The sequence below is a fragment of the Leptonychotes weddellii genome, chromosome 12, assembly GCF_054177405.1.
Source record: "Leptonychotes weddellii isolate Sample4059 chromosome 12, ASM5417740v2, whole genome shotgun sequence".
Lineage (NCBI taxonomy): Eukaryota > Metazoa > Chordata > Mammalia > Carnivora > Phocidae > Leptonychotes > Leptonychotes weddellii.
In genome coordinates, this window is record NC_138380.1 from 76881798 (window position 1) to 76898290 (window position 16493).

A 16493-nucleotide genomic window follows, 5' to 3' on the forward strand; every position below is an offset into this window, starting at 1 on the left:
TGTTCGGTAGCAGATCCCACACGCAGCCTACAGTTACCTCAGATCCACTTAATCCAACAACAACATCATCACCAGATACTACCAGTTCGGGAGTCCTAAATGCAACAATCATTGCATTTATTCATGTGTAGATCTTTTATTCACATACAATTACATAATACCCATTATTATTATACAAAGACATGATTAGACTTGAAACATTTTTTTAAAAGATATAGATACAGACTTCAGGTCCTGTTTTTAAGAAGGGGGGAAGAAAAGCTTTGTCATTCAAAACAAACCTAACAAATCAAACCACAACTTCTTTCTGTTCCTAAAAAAATGAAAAGAAAAAATAAAAAAACCTCCCTCTCTCAAAAAACCAAACCAAACCAAACAAAAAACCCTGTAAAAAAACTCCAATCTGGGACAGAAAAAATAAAACCATTGCAGTTCAGTATGTACAGATAAAATTTGCCTCAAAACTGAAGGGTTAAAGTAACAATGTGGGTTAAAAACATACACACATACATACATAGACATAAAAGAAAACTCTTGAGAGGAAGCTCCAAGTGCATATCTAGCCTTAAAGTAAATGTTCACAGTATTAGTTAAATCTTAAATTATGCACATGCGTAACCAGCGAGGAGCCTGTTCACTGCCCACGAGCGCAGAGAACCAAAGACTGTCATAAGATAAGCTCCCTCCTTGGGAGGGAAGGAAGCTGAGAGAGCTCTAGGCCTTCTCCCAACTCATTTCACTGTCCTTTTGCCTCCCGCTGCATACTGCCCTCCAGCATCAAACACAGAGCCAAGAAAAGTTATTCTCTTTCTCTTTAAAACTTACTATTTTTTTGTTTTCTCAGAAACCCACACAGTCGAAATGAGCTCCATATTACTCACTTCTGAATGGGTATAACATATAGGGTCATGATGGGAAGTCCACCCACGTGGAAGACTGTCATAGAAACAGACGTGATTCTTGTCTCTAACATAGGCTCCTGGTTGCCCTCATCAGCAGGCGGGCACTCCTGCCCAGTGGTCGTTCACCCTCTGCACTTAGTAATAGCATTTATATAGCCCTTCACAGTTTAAATGAAGCTTTCCTTCATAATATTTCACTTTATTCTTACAACAACCATGTCCATAACTATTATTATCTCCATTTTACAGACAAGGAAATTGAAGGTCAGAGAATATAAGTGATGTGCCCAAGATCACACAGCAATAAGTGGCAGGATTTATTCAAACTCATGTCCACTGGCTCCAAATCCCTTACCCTTTATACCATATAGGACTCTTGCCGTGGCCTTGATAAAGCCCTTTCCTCTTAGCCTCCAATAATGGAAAGCAGGATCAAGGATACAGCAGGTTAAAGGAATTTGACTTCTGTCACTGCAAAGGTGTAAAGCTAAGACCCCTTTAGCAAAGAGCAGGCCAATACGATGTAAGTCAATTAAAGACAATTCTATGTAGAACAGTGATCATTAGGCGGTCCATGAAGTGGTAAGACTGAGCTGTGCAAAACAATGGGCTATAGAACTTGTTGCTATAGTTACAAACCAAAGGAAAGCTTTCACAAACGCAAAGTGTGGCAAGAAGCACTGGTCTTATATCTGCAATAATTTACAGTCATTCTACAAGTCCAGTCAGGCTTCAGAAATTCAAAGGATGCCTGAGAGGCCCTATCTGTTCCCTTACTGGTTACCAAATAATTTGGTAGTGAGCAGAAACAGTTCCAAATCCTGTGGGAGGTTTGGAATGCTCAAGTAGGTCTGAAGCTGACAGTCTTCCAGAAGGTCTGCGAAGCAGAGATTCTATATGTTTGCGTGCAATCTAGAATCTTCACATTGCAGGCCATTCCTTACTTTTGCTACAAAAATGTGCATGTTTTTCAAATTCTTCTGTCACCTTTGCTTAAATTTTTAAAAACATACCTGAAAGCATATTCATAGCATTACTAGTCTGTGTGTCCTGTCTAATTAGGTCATTGCCTTGCAAACCTGCTCTTTAATTTACGCCTTTCCTCTTCCCCATACGCTAGTCAGTAGGAATTGTGAGTCTAGATGGGTCTGTTTCCTTGGCAAGGAGCTTCATGTAGATGGGCTATCGCTGCTGCTTCCCAAATGCAACAGCCCTGGCTCCTCCCTTATTCATCATCGTGGTGGTCGTCCTCCTCCTCCTCTTCTTCCTGTTATTTCATCTAAGACTAGGATTAGTGGCTTTAACTTAGTCTCCCAGGATGACAGCATGGGGTAATGGAAATGAATGCTTTGAAGTTCATCAGTTCAGGCTTGAATCTCATTTCTCCCCTTCCTGTGTGAACTTGGGCAAGATATGCAACCTCTAAGTGGAGATTTCCTCAACTGCAAGATGACTTAAGGGTTGTTGGGAAGATTAAATGGAACAAAATCTCAGCCCAGACCCAGCATGTAGTCCTCAATAAATGTTAGCTCCTTCCCACCACTGTCTGGTTTTTTTTGTTTTCATGTGAAATACGCCTTAAATGATTTTGACAGGGATCAAATAAACAGAGGTCAGCCTGGGACTGGATCAAATGGTTTAGGAAACTACAGGTTGGGTCTCCTCTAGCATGAATTTGTCCCAGAATACATCCTTAGGATCTGGTGTGAGAGTCCTGGTAAGCCTAACCGTCTAATCCCACTATGAGATGTTTTCATCTAGGGAAAGAAAGACTATGTAGGATATTGGGTACTGCGGAATATTTGTATTTGCAAAGTATTTGGGTCCTTGAAAGAATATGTGTCAACTCTTAGGGCAGGGCCAGCTTTAGACAATAAGTAGGCAGAGTTCCCTCTCCCATGTCTAGAAATTTCATAGCCTCCTCTTTTCATTGCCAAAGTACTTCCTGTTCTCAGGCTTCCCCTGACCCTAAGCAGATCTCCACTTCAGTCTTCCTTCCCTTGGGCAGCATCCCTTACTCAATTTCTTTCCTTCCTCTAAAAGCAAAGGTTCTTACATCCATTATAGGGTTAGAAGAATATTTACCAAGCCAATTTTTCCTACTTTACATCGGAAGAGGAAGTTAAAAATAAAAATAAACAACAACCAAAAAAAAAAAAAAAAACCCTCTCTGAGCTGGGGAGCCAGGAGAGTTGGCATGGGCCCCTGAGGCATCCTGTCTGCCCAGGACAAGACTCAGGAAACGAAATAGTGGAACTCGGACATTCAAGAACATCGGAGAGATAATGTGCCCCTTCTCACAGGTGAGAGGTGAGGGAAGTGGCAAGCCTCCCCACCATCACTGATCCTACCCCTGCATGTGCTGAAGCAGTAGGCAGAGAATGCCCAAGACAGTACACAAAGTGGCATGGGAGAGATACTGAGGGCTGGCTGAGGGCGCTACCCTCCCATGCGCCCTTGACATTGTGATGAAAGACACGGCTTCAGAAAGCTTTGTGGCCCATACAACCGAGAACCAGATGGGGATGCAGAATTCTCAGGAGATGCTAGCAAGGAGACCCAAGTGTGAGACCCAGGTGGATGCACATCTCAAGAGGAGTCAGCATGGTCAGACACAAACCACTGACCAGACAACCATCCTGAAGCCATAATGCTACCTAATAACACTGAACTTGGGTCTCACACCTAAGAGGAAGAGAGAAAAAAATGAATTAAGTGGGGTTCTTTTAGTCAGCTTTATGGAGATACGATTTATGTGCAATAAACCTCACAATTTTAAGAGTACAGTTTGATGAGTTTTTACAAATATTGACAGTTGGGTAGTTACTGCCACAAACATTCCCATTTGTAGAGAGCAAAATGCAGTCTCTCCTGTCAAGCAGGAGACTGGGTCAGGCAATGACGCAAGCAGTTAAGGTACTACAACTAGGAGATATCGCTGACGACACCCCAGAACTGATAACACGCAGAGCCGGAGGAGGTGTGCAGAGACCCAAAACTGATGAAATCCCTTTAACAGGGAAGGATTTTGGCAGCAAACTGTCAGACTCTGCAGACAGGACCCCTCTACATCTGACCGCTTAAAAAAGGCAATTGCCGCGGACGGATCTCCAAACAGAACCGAGACCCTTCCCTGCTGGAACATCAGAAGCAGTGAGTGCCAAGAGCTGACCCGGAACAGACGGAGGCCTCAGCTCAGCTGCACCCCCCAGACTGACATCGTGCTTGGTTTGTTCACTTCCGGCCCTCTTCTGTTATCTTGTTTGTTGTGTGGCATGTCTTCTGTCCTGCTGTGTGTGCCGTGTTAAGGACCCAAGTTTAATCACGTGGGGAAATGTCATTGAGTTTGGAATCTTGAGCCTGCTTTATAATTGTGATTTAACTTTGCTTGATGATTGAATATAGCTGACATTGTGGAAAGACACAGCTCGTGTGTGCGCCTTCCTAGCGTGCCCATGACACCATTGCTCCAGAAGTTTCCTTTGTGTGCCTTTACAATCTGTGCCCCCTCCTATCCCCATGCCTGCCATCCCAGGCACCTTGTAACATCTAGTTTTGCCTTTTCCAGTATTTTAGGTAAATAGAATCATAGATTTTTCTGGCTTCTATAATTTAGCATAAGGTTTTTGAGGTTCATCTACATTGCTGTGGACATCAATATTTCATTCCTTTTACTGCCGAGTGGTATCACACTGTACAAATACACCACAATTTATTTGCCGATTCACCAGCTGATAGACATTTGACTTGTTACTCGTGTTTGGCTATTATGAATAAAGTTGCTATAAACATTTGAATGTAAGTATGTATGAATGTATGTTTTCATTTTTTGTGGGTAAATATCTAGGAATGGAATTACTGGGTCATATGGTAAGTATATGTTTAATTCTATACAAAACTGTCAAATTGTTTTCCAAAGTGGCTGTACCATTTTGTACTCACACCAGGAACAAGTGGACACCAAGTTTCCCACTGATCCATGTCCTTATACACTTGATACTGTCAGTATTTTTAGTTTTAGCCATTCTGCTAGCTGTGTAGTGGCATCTAATTTTAATTTTTAATATGTGGTTTTAATTTGCATTTCCATAATGACTTACTGATGTGGAACATCTTTTTATGGGCTTAAATGCCATTTGCATATATCTTCTTAGATGAAGTGTCTATTTACTATGTTTTTGCCCAGTAAAAAATCAGGTTCTTTTGTTCCCTATTAATGTTGTAAGCATTCTTTGTATCTTCAGGATACAAGCCCTTTATTAATATGTTTTGTAGATATTTTCTCTCAGTCTCTCCCAATCTCTTCATTTTGTTAGCATTGTCTTTTTGAAGAGCGAAATTTTTTAATTTTGAGGAAATCCGATGTATCATTTTTTTCTTTTATGGTTCACGTTCTGTATCTTAAGAAATCTTTGCCAAATTCAAGGTCACAAGATTTTCCCCTATATTTTCTTCTAGAACTTTGAGAATTTTAGCTTTCCTACTTGCATCTTTTATCGTTTTCAAGTTTTTGTGTATGGTGTGAAGTAAGGGTTGATATTCTTTGGGGGGGAGGGGCATATGGATATCTAGTTGTTCAGCATGATTTGTTAGGAAAAATATCCTCTTCCCATTGAATTATCATGGCACCTTTTTTAAAAATCAATTAGCCAGATTTGTCTATTTCTGTGTTCTCTATTCTGTTCCATTGATTTATGTCTATTCTTATACCAATACAACATTATATTGATTATTGTAGCCCTGCAGTTAAGTCTTAAAATGAGGTAGTATAAACCCTCACACTTAGTTCTTTTCTCAAAATTGTTTTGGCTCAACTATGTACTTTTATTTCCATATATATTTTAGAAGCAACTTGTCAATTTCTATTTTTAAAAAAGCCTGTTGCAATTTTGCCTGAGCAGTGAATCAATACATTAGTGTGGGGTGATACGCCACTTAATGCTGAGTCTTATTTTCCTTGAATATGGTTTTGTAAATGATATTATTTTTAAATTTCAATTTCCGAATGCCATTATTAGTCCTTAGAAATAAAATTGTTTTTTGTCATTGACCTTGTATCCTGTAACCTTGTGGAACATTTTTATTACTTCAGTAGCTTTGTACAATATTCCTTAGAATTTTCTATTTACATGATTATGCTGTCTACAAATGAACACAATTTTACTTCTTTCTTTCCAATGTAAATTCCTCTTATTTCTTTTTATCGTCTTGTTACACTATGTAGGACCTCCAGTACAATGCAGAACAAAAGTAGTGAGAGTGAACATTCTCACGTTGTTCCACATCTTAATAGGGAAAGCATTCAGTCTTTTATAGTTAAGTATGGTATCAAGTGTAGTTTCCATAGATGCCTGTACCAGGTGGAGGAAGTTTCCTTCTATTCCAAGTTTATGGAGAATTTATAATAGGAATGGGTATTGAATTTTGCTACTTTTTTTTAATCTATTGAGATGATCATGTTTTTCAACAAATGATGCTGGACAACTGGACATCTTTATGTAAAAGAATGCACCTCAAACCATACCTTGCATCATTTACAAAAAGTAACTTGAAATGAGGGATATACCTGAATGTAAAATCTAAAAGTAAAAGATGTTCAGAAGAAAACATAGGAGAAAATATTCACAACCTTGGTTTGGAGAAAGTTTTTTTGTTTTTGTTTTTGTTTTGTTTTGTTTTAGATTGGACACAAAACCACAAATCATAAAAGAAGAAAAATAGATAAACTGGACTTTTTCAAAATCTACAAGATCTGCTCTTTGGAAGACAGTATTGGAAAACTGAAAACAAAAGTCACAGATGGGAAGAAAATACATGCAAACAATGTATCTGCCACAAGACTGGTATTGAGAATACATAAAGAAATCTCATAGCTTAATAATAGGAAATCAAAGAGACCAATTTAAAAAATGGGCAAAAGGGACGCATGGGTGGCTCAGTTGGTTAAGTGTCTGCCTTCGGCTCAGGTCATGATCCCAGGGTCCTGGGATCGAGCCCTGCATCAGGCTCCCTGCTTCACGGGAAGCCTGCTTCTCCCTCTCCCACTCCCCCTGCTTGTGTTCCTTCTCTCGCTATGTCTCTCTCTGTCAAATAAATAAATAAAATCTAAAAAAAAAAAAAGTGACAATACCAAGTGTTGGTGAGGATGTGGAGTAACTGGAATTCTCACATATTGCTAGTGAGAATGCAAAAATTGTATATAACTCCTTTGGAAAACAGTTTGCTTATATCTTATAAAGTTAAACATACATTTGCCAAATGACCCAGCCATTCATTCATATGTATTTATTCAAGGAAAATGAGGATATATATCTATTAAAAAACTGTACACAAATGTTTATATTGGTTTTATTAATATTCACCCCAAACTGGAAACAACCCAAATATCAACGTAAGGATGTAAAAACAGATTGTGGTACATTCATACAATGGAATGCAACTCAGAAATAAAAACAAATAAACTACTGACACATACAACAATGTGGGTGAATCTCAAATACATTATATTAAGTCAAAAGGCTATGTACTATATGATTCCATTTACAGGAGTTCCTGGAAAGGCAAAAGTGTTGGGACAGATAACAGATCAATTATTTGCCAGGGGCTGGGTGCTGGGGGAGAAGGAGTGACTACAAAATGGTATGAGGGAACTTTTGTCAATGATGGAAAAGTTCTACATCTTGATTGTCATGATGGCTACATCACTGTATACATTTGCCAAAATTCATAGAACTGTCCACCCAAAAAGGGTGAATTTGGGTGTAAATTATACCTCATAACTTTAAAACAAAGCAAAGCAAACAAAAAGAACTAACCTTACACCAAGTGTGAAAACTGTAGACTATCAAAACAAAGAAAAAAAAATTCTAAAAACAACCAGAAAGAAAAGGCAGTTTCTCTACAAAGGCACTAAATTAGACAGATAGAAGACTTAGACTTCTCATTAGCAAAAACTGTACTCCTTTAAAGTACTGAGAGACAGTAACTGTCAACTAGTTATTTAAGGGTAAGGACAAAATACAGACGTGTACCTCTGAAACAAAGAATACATTATATGTTAAAGAAAAAAAAAAGATAGTAGGAAGGGAGAAATGAAGGGGGAAAAATTGAAGGGGGAGACGAACCATGAGAGACTATGGACTCTGAGAAACAAACTGAGGGTTCTAGAGGGGAGGGGAATGGGGGGATGAGTGAGCCTGGTGATGGGTATTAAAGAGGGCATGTACTGAATGGAGCACTGGGTGTTATATGCAAACAATGAATCATGGAACACTACATCAAAAACTAATGATGTAATGTATGGTGATTAACATAATACAATAAAAAAATTTTTAAAAAAGAGTAAGGGCAAAATAAAGACATTTACAGACAAAGTCTGAAGAAATAACTCAGAGACTCATTGAATATATATAAAGATATACTTCAGTAAAAACAAAACCAAATCTAGAAGGAAAGAGGTGAGCAAATAAGTTGGTAAATTTGCTAAATCTAAATGAGCACAAAATATAAAAAACAATAATAGGGGCACAAGCATGGCTTAGATGGTTAAGTGACTGACTCTTGATTTTGGCTCAGGTCATGATCTCAGGGTTATGAGATCAAGCCCCATGCCAGGCTCTGTGCTGAGCATGGAGCCTGCTTATGATTCTCTCTCTCCCTCTGCCCCTGTCCCCCACTCACACTCTCTCTCTCTAAAAAAATAAAATAAAATAATAATAATAATAATAACAACTACTTGTGTGGCTTCAAAACAAGGTGGAACTAAAATATACAAGACCATAAGACCTTCAGTCTTCCATAAATGACATGGAAGACTGAAGGGAGAAGACTGATGTTAAAGAATTTCATTGTTCAAGAGGAGGAGGAAGATACTGATTGATTAGGCTTCGGCTAAGTCAAGTGAGTATGCCAAAAATTCAAGGATAATGATTAGAAGAAAAGAAATAGCCTTCCAAATTATATTGAGGAAGAGGTGAATAAAGAAAAACATATAGACTAAATTAATGGAGAAAAAAGAGAACCCCTCCCCAAAAAAGCAAAAAGGCAAGATTAATAGAAAACACAAAATAGAATACATATAAATGTAAAAGTAATTACAAAAAATGTAAGTGGATTAATTTACCTGTTGACACAGGTCTCAAATTGGTTTTAAAGTATCCTGCTGTATTCTCAGACACCTGGGTGGCTCAGTCATTAAGTGTCTGCCTTTGGCTCAGGTCATGATCCCAGGGTTCTGGGATCGAGCCCCGCATTGGGCTCCCTGCTCAGCGGGGAGTCTGCTTCTCCCTCTCCCACTCCCCCTGCTTGTGTTCCCTCTCTCGCTGTGTCTCTATCAAATAAATAAAATCTTAAAAAAAAAAAGTGATCCTTTAAAAAATAAATAAATAAAGTATCCTACTGTATTCTGTTTATAAGACACAAGTCCCAAATATGTCACAGGCTTGAAGTAAAAGGATGAAAATATTATTATATAAAAATATATATCAAGTCAGAAAGCAATACTAGAGATAAAGAGGGTCATTATTTAACGACAAAAAGGAAATTTATCAGGAAGCAATATTAATCTTGAACCTATACATAACTAACAGCATAGCCTCAAATTATATAAATGTAAATGGAATTTCCATTCAATGCTACTACTGTGTGAATGGTTGAAACACAATTGCTACCTTGTAGAAATGGAATTAAGCATTAGCATATATAAGAACGCTTGTCTAAAGTTAGCTTTTAAAATTTTTCTATCATGGGGCACCTGGGTGGCTCAGTTGGTTAAGCGACTGCCTTCAGCTCAGGTCATGATCCTGGAGTCCCAGGATCGAGTCCCACATCGGGCTCCCTGCTTGGTGGGGAGTCTACTTTTCCCTCTGACCCTCCCTACTCTCATGTGATCTCTCTCATTCTCTCTCTCTCAAATAAATAAATAAAATCTTAAAAAAAATAAAAAATAAAAAAAAAATAAAATTTTTCTATCATGAATAAACTCTGGTTGCTCTGTGTATCTAAACACTCAAATACATATTGCTTTAACATACAAAGTACTCGAGAATATGTGTAACATAGGCAACTTCTCAAAGTGCTTAGAATGGGGAAATTTGACTGCATTAAGTCACAAATACTTTCCTGTACCTCATGGGCATGGAAACAAATAATCAAATCTGTCCACATGTCGATGATTTCAAAGGAGGCTACCTACATATTCATTAAATACTACTTAGTACTGCCAGTTATTAGATTATTGAGTTTATTAAGATTTCATAACAAGAATAAAAGTCATAAGATATATTTATTGTAAAAGTTTATAATTGAGAAAGTTGGCAAATTCCTTGGGCTTCCCTCACCTAAGTTGAATTTCAGAATTCTGTTTGTTACATTTTGCTGAAAACTCTCTCATGCCCTCTGCTGTCCATTTATTGAATATCAATTATTAAATAAAGTAAAATCTTCATGGGTATTTACATTTAGATAGTAAGAAATCCTCCACCTGTTTCATTATTTGAGTTAGTTTTAGGAAACAGTATATTTTAAGAAGTGCTTTTAAAACTTTTAAATTATAAATATGTGTTTATTATTGAAAACACACAAAAAATGAAATAATTCATTATCTCACTACTTGGAGATAACCATTGTTACCAAGTAGGAATTGTTTCTATGGAATATACTTTAAAATACAATTTTAGGGCGCCCTGGGTGGCTCAGTTGGTTAAGCGTCTGCCTTCAGCTCAGGTCATGATCCCAGGGTCCTGGAATCAAGTCCTGCATCGGGCTCCCTGCTCAGCCCGTTCCCCCTCTACCCTTTCCCCCCAGCTTGTGCTCTCTCTCTCTCAAATAAATAAATAAAATCTTAAATACAATTTTATTTTAAAATTATTATTGTTATTACTATTATTATAGAATTGGGATCATACTAAACATACAATTTGGCATTCTACTCTTTTCACTTAATATTACTGTGAGATAATAGAGAAAAAAAAATATTGATCTCTCCTTGGCTACTGGCACAGGGCTCCTGAAACACTTGTGATTTCTGGGTGTGATAGGAATGTCTTTTGTTCTAATGAGGTGACTTTGGGCGGGCTCTTAGATGGTTCCTGGATGAGGGCTGGTCACTGGAGAGTACAAACCATGATAAGAAGGTTGGAATTTTCAACCCTGCCCCCATTGTCCTAAGAAGAAAGAAGGGCTGAAAATGGAATTAATGACCCATCATGCCTACATGATGAAGCCTCCATAAAAATCCCAATAGTATGGGGTTTGCAGAGCTTCCACGTAGGCAAATAAATCCACACAAGGAGGGAGACACACCCCAACTCCAGGGAGACTCCTGTTCTCAGGACTCTCCCAGACCTCACCCTGTATCTCTCTTCATTTGGCTATTCATCTGTATCCTTCAACTTATCTTTTAATAAACTGGTAAACATGTTTCCCTGAGTTCTGAGAACCACTTTGGCATGTTCATCAAAACTGTGAAGGGGGTTGTGGGAACCTCTGATTTGTAGCCAAACCAGAAAGAAGTTGTGGGTAACCTAGGGACCTATTACTTGTAATTGGCATCTCAAGTGGGTGGGAGAAGTCTTGTGGAGCTGAGCTGTTAACCTGTGGGATCTGACACTATTTGCAGGTATGTAGTGTCAGAATTGAGTTAAACTGTAGAACACCCTGCTGGTGTCTTGGAAAATTGCTTGTTGTGGGGAAAACCCCCAGACATGTGGTAGCCAGAAGTGTCAGAAGAAGTGTTGTGAGTGTGGTAATAGTGTGAGAGTAAAGGAAAAACACACAGAAGGAGAATTGGACGATTTTCCTTTACAATTATATTATGGAAGTGCTCCCACATCACTGAATAGTCTTCAAAATATAATTTTTGAATTGCTGCATAATATTCCAGATGTATACTGATTTATGTAACATCCTACTCTTTTGAACATTTAAGTTGCTTCATTACTTTAGTATCATAAGTAACTCTATAAAACAAAATTCCTTGAAGTTTTTTTGAATGTCCCTAATTTATGCTTACATTAAATCCCCAAAAATACAATTTCCAAGTCATGGATACACATATTTTTAAAGTGCTGTATGCATACTGCTGAAATGAACTCTGGAAAGTTTGTAATAACTTACACTCCCACTAGCAGTATATGTTCATGACCATAGGAATGTTGTCGTTTTTTTTCAACTGAAGATGTAAAAATACCTTACAAGTAAACTCTAAGGGGGAAAAGTTGTATATGATTCTCCATTCATTTGATGAATAATTATTTTTCTTCAAAGGTATCAGGAGGATAGAGGACCTTTTAGTAGAGTGGGAAGAGGGCCAGACCCTCTAATTGTTTAATTTTAATCTTTCTGAATTTGTTTCCTCATCTATAATGGGAGGACAATACTTGCTCTGCTAAATTGAGTGTTTTATGAGGATACTGTAAGATGACACATGTGAACATGCTTTGAAAACTAATGTCATACAGATGGGAGGCAGTATTTTTATTAGTCATCATTGACATGTGGATAGATTTGATACATAAGTCATGTATCAATAAAAGAGTATTTTTAAAGTATCAATAACTTTTTAATATCCTATATTAATCTTATATCAATCATTTCCTCCATTTTCAAATTCATGTAATCAGAAAAGTAGTATTTTAGTCAATTTTTTTTAGTTTTGTTTGAAAATAATCAAACAATGATTTTGCCACAGAGATAATTATGGTTCACTTGCCAATTCCATGAACTTGGTTTGTCTCAAAAAAGGAAATATTACCACAGAAACAAAATAATCTGCTAGGTATTCCTATTTAATCTAAAAATATTTGGCATGTGTACAACAAATGTGAGTGCATTCTCAACTTGCATAAACCAATGTCTTTTTCAGATTTTTTCAACATTATCCTTGTGGGTTTTCATTAAAAAGACACTTTGAAGATCAGTCTGAATAATTATGACCAAATGAAACACAAAGTCAAGGACAGAGCTAATGTTCAGTGGGAATTTGGTGAACCTAAAAGCTAGCACTTACCATGAGCCTTCACTAGGAGGGAGAATAAGGACAGAGAAAGAACTAGGAGGACAGAAAAGAGGAAAGGATAACTTATGAAAACACTGAATTTTAAAAAAGATAATGGCTAGGGGAGAACCCTGTGGCTTGGGCCCACGAGGACTTTAGCCCAGTTCATTAGGATTTTAGTCCATCTCTCTATCACTATACCTCCCAGTAATTCCAGTTATTGCACTTTTGCCAAAGGCTTCAGTTTTTTTCCCCAAGATTTATATATTTGTATGAGAGAGAGAGAGAGCAGGGGGAGGAGCAGAGGGAGAGAATCTTTAAGCAGAACTCCCTGCTGATCGGGGAGCCCAAGGCGGGCTGGATCCCAAGGCCCAGGAGATCATGACCTAAGCAAAACCATCAGACACTCAACCGACTGAACGCCCCCCTGGGCACACCAACAAGGGCTTCAGTTTTTTAAGACACTCAGTTTCAGCACTTGCATTTTATTTAATGCCATTGTTTGCAGTCTCTACTAAAGAACTTAGGGAGTAATGGGTAGGAAGAGGAAGGGGCACAGAAAGGGAGAGATATACAGGGAAGCAGGAAATAATTTTTAAATTGCCTGCAGAATAATAAAAGGTAAAAAAGATCTTAAAGAGTCAGTTAGTGCAATCCTTCTTCATCTTAAAGCTGAAGAAACAGATTCAGGTGACCCAAAGAGCCAGGAAAATAATCAGTCTCATGCTCTTCTCATTGCACTGTGTTGACTCTTTTTTCCTTATTTTAGCCCTAAAACTGGGGATCATTTGTAGTCAAAGAGGTCAATGCTACTGTCAACACAAGTCCTGATTTCTCAGATATTTCTTGGTTACTAAGAATCAGTGCTATCCCTAAAATAAAAATACAGTAATTTACACTACAATTTTGTAGCCTCTGCATCATGTTCACATCCATTACCTCATTTGATCCTTGCAAACTCTTTAAGGCAAAACAAGGAAAGTATTATTGACCTCATTTTAAGGGAAAGCAATTAAAACCCTTAGTCGTTCAATGACTGGCTTAAGATCACTTAGGATCAGGAGTGAGGCAGGACTCTAATGCTATTCCTATACCTGGTATCAAAGAGGGAGTTCCACCAAAAAACACCAGCCTGGGTGGCTTAGTTGGTTAAGCGTCTGCCTTGGGCTCAGGTAATGATCCCAGAGTGCTCAATCGAGCCCCACTTAGGGAATCTCTGCTCAGAAGGGAGTCTGCTTCTCCTTCTCCCTCTGCCTGCTGCTCCCCCTGCTTGTGCTCCCTCCCTCTCTCTCAAACAAATAAATAAAATCTTTTTAAAAAGAATTAAACCCCCCCACCCACCCAATCTGGCTCTTTATTTTCTTGCTGAGGGATTTTCCATACCAGGGTACCTGCACTAGTTTAATGAAGTTTGTATCTAACCACCCACTTTAGTTTGGATCTAACCACAAACTCTAGTTTGCATCTAGTTCTCACCTTTTTTTAAATAAAGATTTTATTTAGGGCGCCTGGGTGGCTCAGATGGTTAAGCGTCTGCCTTCGGCTCAGGTCATGATCCCAGGGTCCTGGGACCGAGTCCCGCATCGGGCTCCCTGCTCCTTGGGAGCCTGCTTCTCTCTCTCTCTCTCTCTCTCTGTCTGTCTCTCATGAGTAAATAAATAAAATCTTTTTAAAAAGATTTTATTTATTTATTTAGAGAGAGAGAGCAGAAGCCGGAGAAGGAGCAGAAGGAGAAGCAGATTCCCCTCTGAGCAGGGAGCCCGAGGTAGGACTCGATTCCAGGACCCTGGGATCATGACCTAAGTCGAAGGCATACGCTTAACCTACTGAGCCACCCAGGCACCCCTAGTTCTCACCTTTTTAAAAGCCCAGTTTCTTACCCCTTAACTTGGTCCTGATCCTTATTTAGGTTCGTATTTTTCTCGGTAGATTAGGACCTCCAGGGTCTCACTCCAAAGCTCCACCTGCTCCAAAGAAGTCGCGTCCTCAGTATCCAAGGAAACCACGCAGTCCTGCCCACCTTGCTCCTTCCGCGCTCTCCATTGGCCAGTTGGATTCCCAAGTAGGTTCCACCCCCCCTCCCCAATTCCTCCAATGGCTAATGGGCTTCAGGCAACGAGCGCGCGTCTTCTGAGTTCGGGTAACACCTGTTCTTACTACCCTTTCTACCCTGCGCATTGCCTCTTGGGATATGTAGTTTCCAAACTTCCCGGAGCCCCACGACCTCTCGTCCCCGTTAGAACTACCTATCCCATGCGCCTTTGCGAAAGGGGGCGGGCACGGACGAGGAGTCCAGGTCGGAGTGGGTACTTACAGCTGTGAAATTCCAACTTGCCGCGGAGGCGTGTGCGGCTGAGGCTTAAATTGCCGAAGAAAGTGAGCAGTTTGGGTTCAGCAAATCTTTGCAAACGTCTCCCCTTTGACTTGAGCCTGTGCGGTGGTCAAATAGACTGGCCGTGGCGAGACTGGCCTACGGCTGAGGTGACTTGTGGGAGCGCGAGAGGGGCGCGCCATGTTCGCCCCCCGCTCGGGCTGGGGGTTCGGCTGCCTCCGCCTCAGCCAGCTCCGAGCTGCCCGGCCCTGGGCGTGTCGGGCTGGCCCGGCCCGGCGGTACCGCTCTGGTGGGGGCGAGCGCCAGCCGGGATCCGAGCCCGCGGTCTCTCCGCCAGGCCTCGCGCACCAGACTCTGAAGGAGTGGGCGCTGCTGGTGAGCCCCTTCGGTCGGCTGCGGGCGCGGCTTCCGTGTCATTTGGCCGTAAGGCCCCTGGACCCCCTCACCTACCGAGATGGCGACCGCGTGCTGGTCGCGGTGAGAGCAGCGGAGGGCGGGGCGCGGGACCTGGCGGGCCTGCAGGTGAAGTACGACGAGGCGCTGAAGGAGGTAGCCATCGTGTCTGACACCATCGACCCCCAGGCATCCGTGGAGGTGAACGCGCCCCTGAAGTTTGGCAAGTGAAGTGAAAATGGGTTTGGGTCACAGGGCACAGCCAGAGAACTTCTGAGATTAAGCTGATGTGCACTTTTAATTGGTCCCTTTGGATCTGACTTTCTAACCTAATTTAGTTGCTCCCCGCCTCGGAACCTGCCTCTTTTTTTTTTTTTTTTTCTGTTCTACTTTGAGCTTCCTAATGAAAGTTAGACATCAGGTTCCCAATGATAGAAATTTTATAAATCCAGTGGAACATCATTTGGAATAATCTAAGTCAACTATTATTTGTGGAACCCTTATGTTCTCCTTTGGCACGTAGTTCCTATTTTTCTGTCACTGCACTTTGTCAATAGAAAAGTGGTTTGTTTTTCAGGGTTGAAGCTTCTTGATAATTCATTCAGTGGTATGGCAGTCTATTCACATTTCCCCTTGCCTATACACAGCTTGGGGTCTGTTCCAAAACAGCTCTGTCTGTAGGATGTACCATATCTAACCTGGACCAAGTGTTCGGTTTCAGATAGGCACCCGGCTTCTTACTTATATATCTCCCTTGTAAATTTTCCGTGAGTAGCAGTCTTTGAAAAAACACAAACACATAGTAAAACTGCCCCGGGGGACCAGTTGACAACGCCTGCAGTGTTCTAGGTATTTGGGTTCCATAATAATT

The 16493-nt window shown here is 40.0% G+C and overlaps 2 protein-coding genes across 8 annotated transcripts in view; one reads left to right on the forward strand and one right to left on the reverse strand.

Moving 5' to 3' along the window:
* The window catches only part of CCDC146 (coiled-coil domain containing 146), a 115971-nt gene extending 100981 nt beyond the window's left edge, over positions 1 to 14990 (reverse strand). The window contains exon 1 of the mRNA XM_081800657.1: positions 14778 to 14990. The gene's annotated coding sequence lies outside the window, so the exon portion shown is untranslated. The remainder of the gene's footprint in view (positions 1 to 14777) is intronic.
* Positions 14991 to 15163: 173 nt separating this feature from the next.
* The window catches only part of FAM185A (family with sequence similarity 185 member A), a 64788-nt gene continuing 63458 nt past the window's right edge, over positions 15164 to 16493 (forward strand). For 4 of the 7 annotated variants that reach the window (XR_014139386.1, XM_081800653.1, XM_081800655.1 and 1 more), the window contains exon 1: positions 15167 to 15845. Coding sequence is in view for 6 of the 7 variants with exons in the window: in XM_081800653.1 (XP_081656779.1) it covers positions 15410 to 15845 (436 nt within the window). In the remaining variant the exon portion in view is untranslated. Of the gene's footprint in view, positions 15846 to 16493 lie in introns of all 7 variants that reach the window. The other 3 variants (XM_081800656.1, XM_081800654.1, XM_006731917.3) reach the window with 3 other exon arrangements.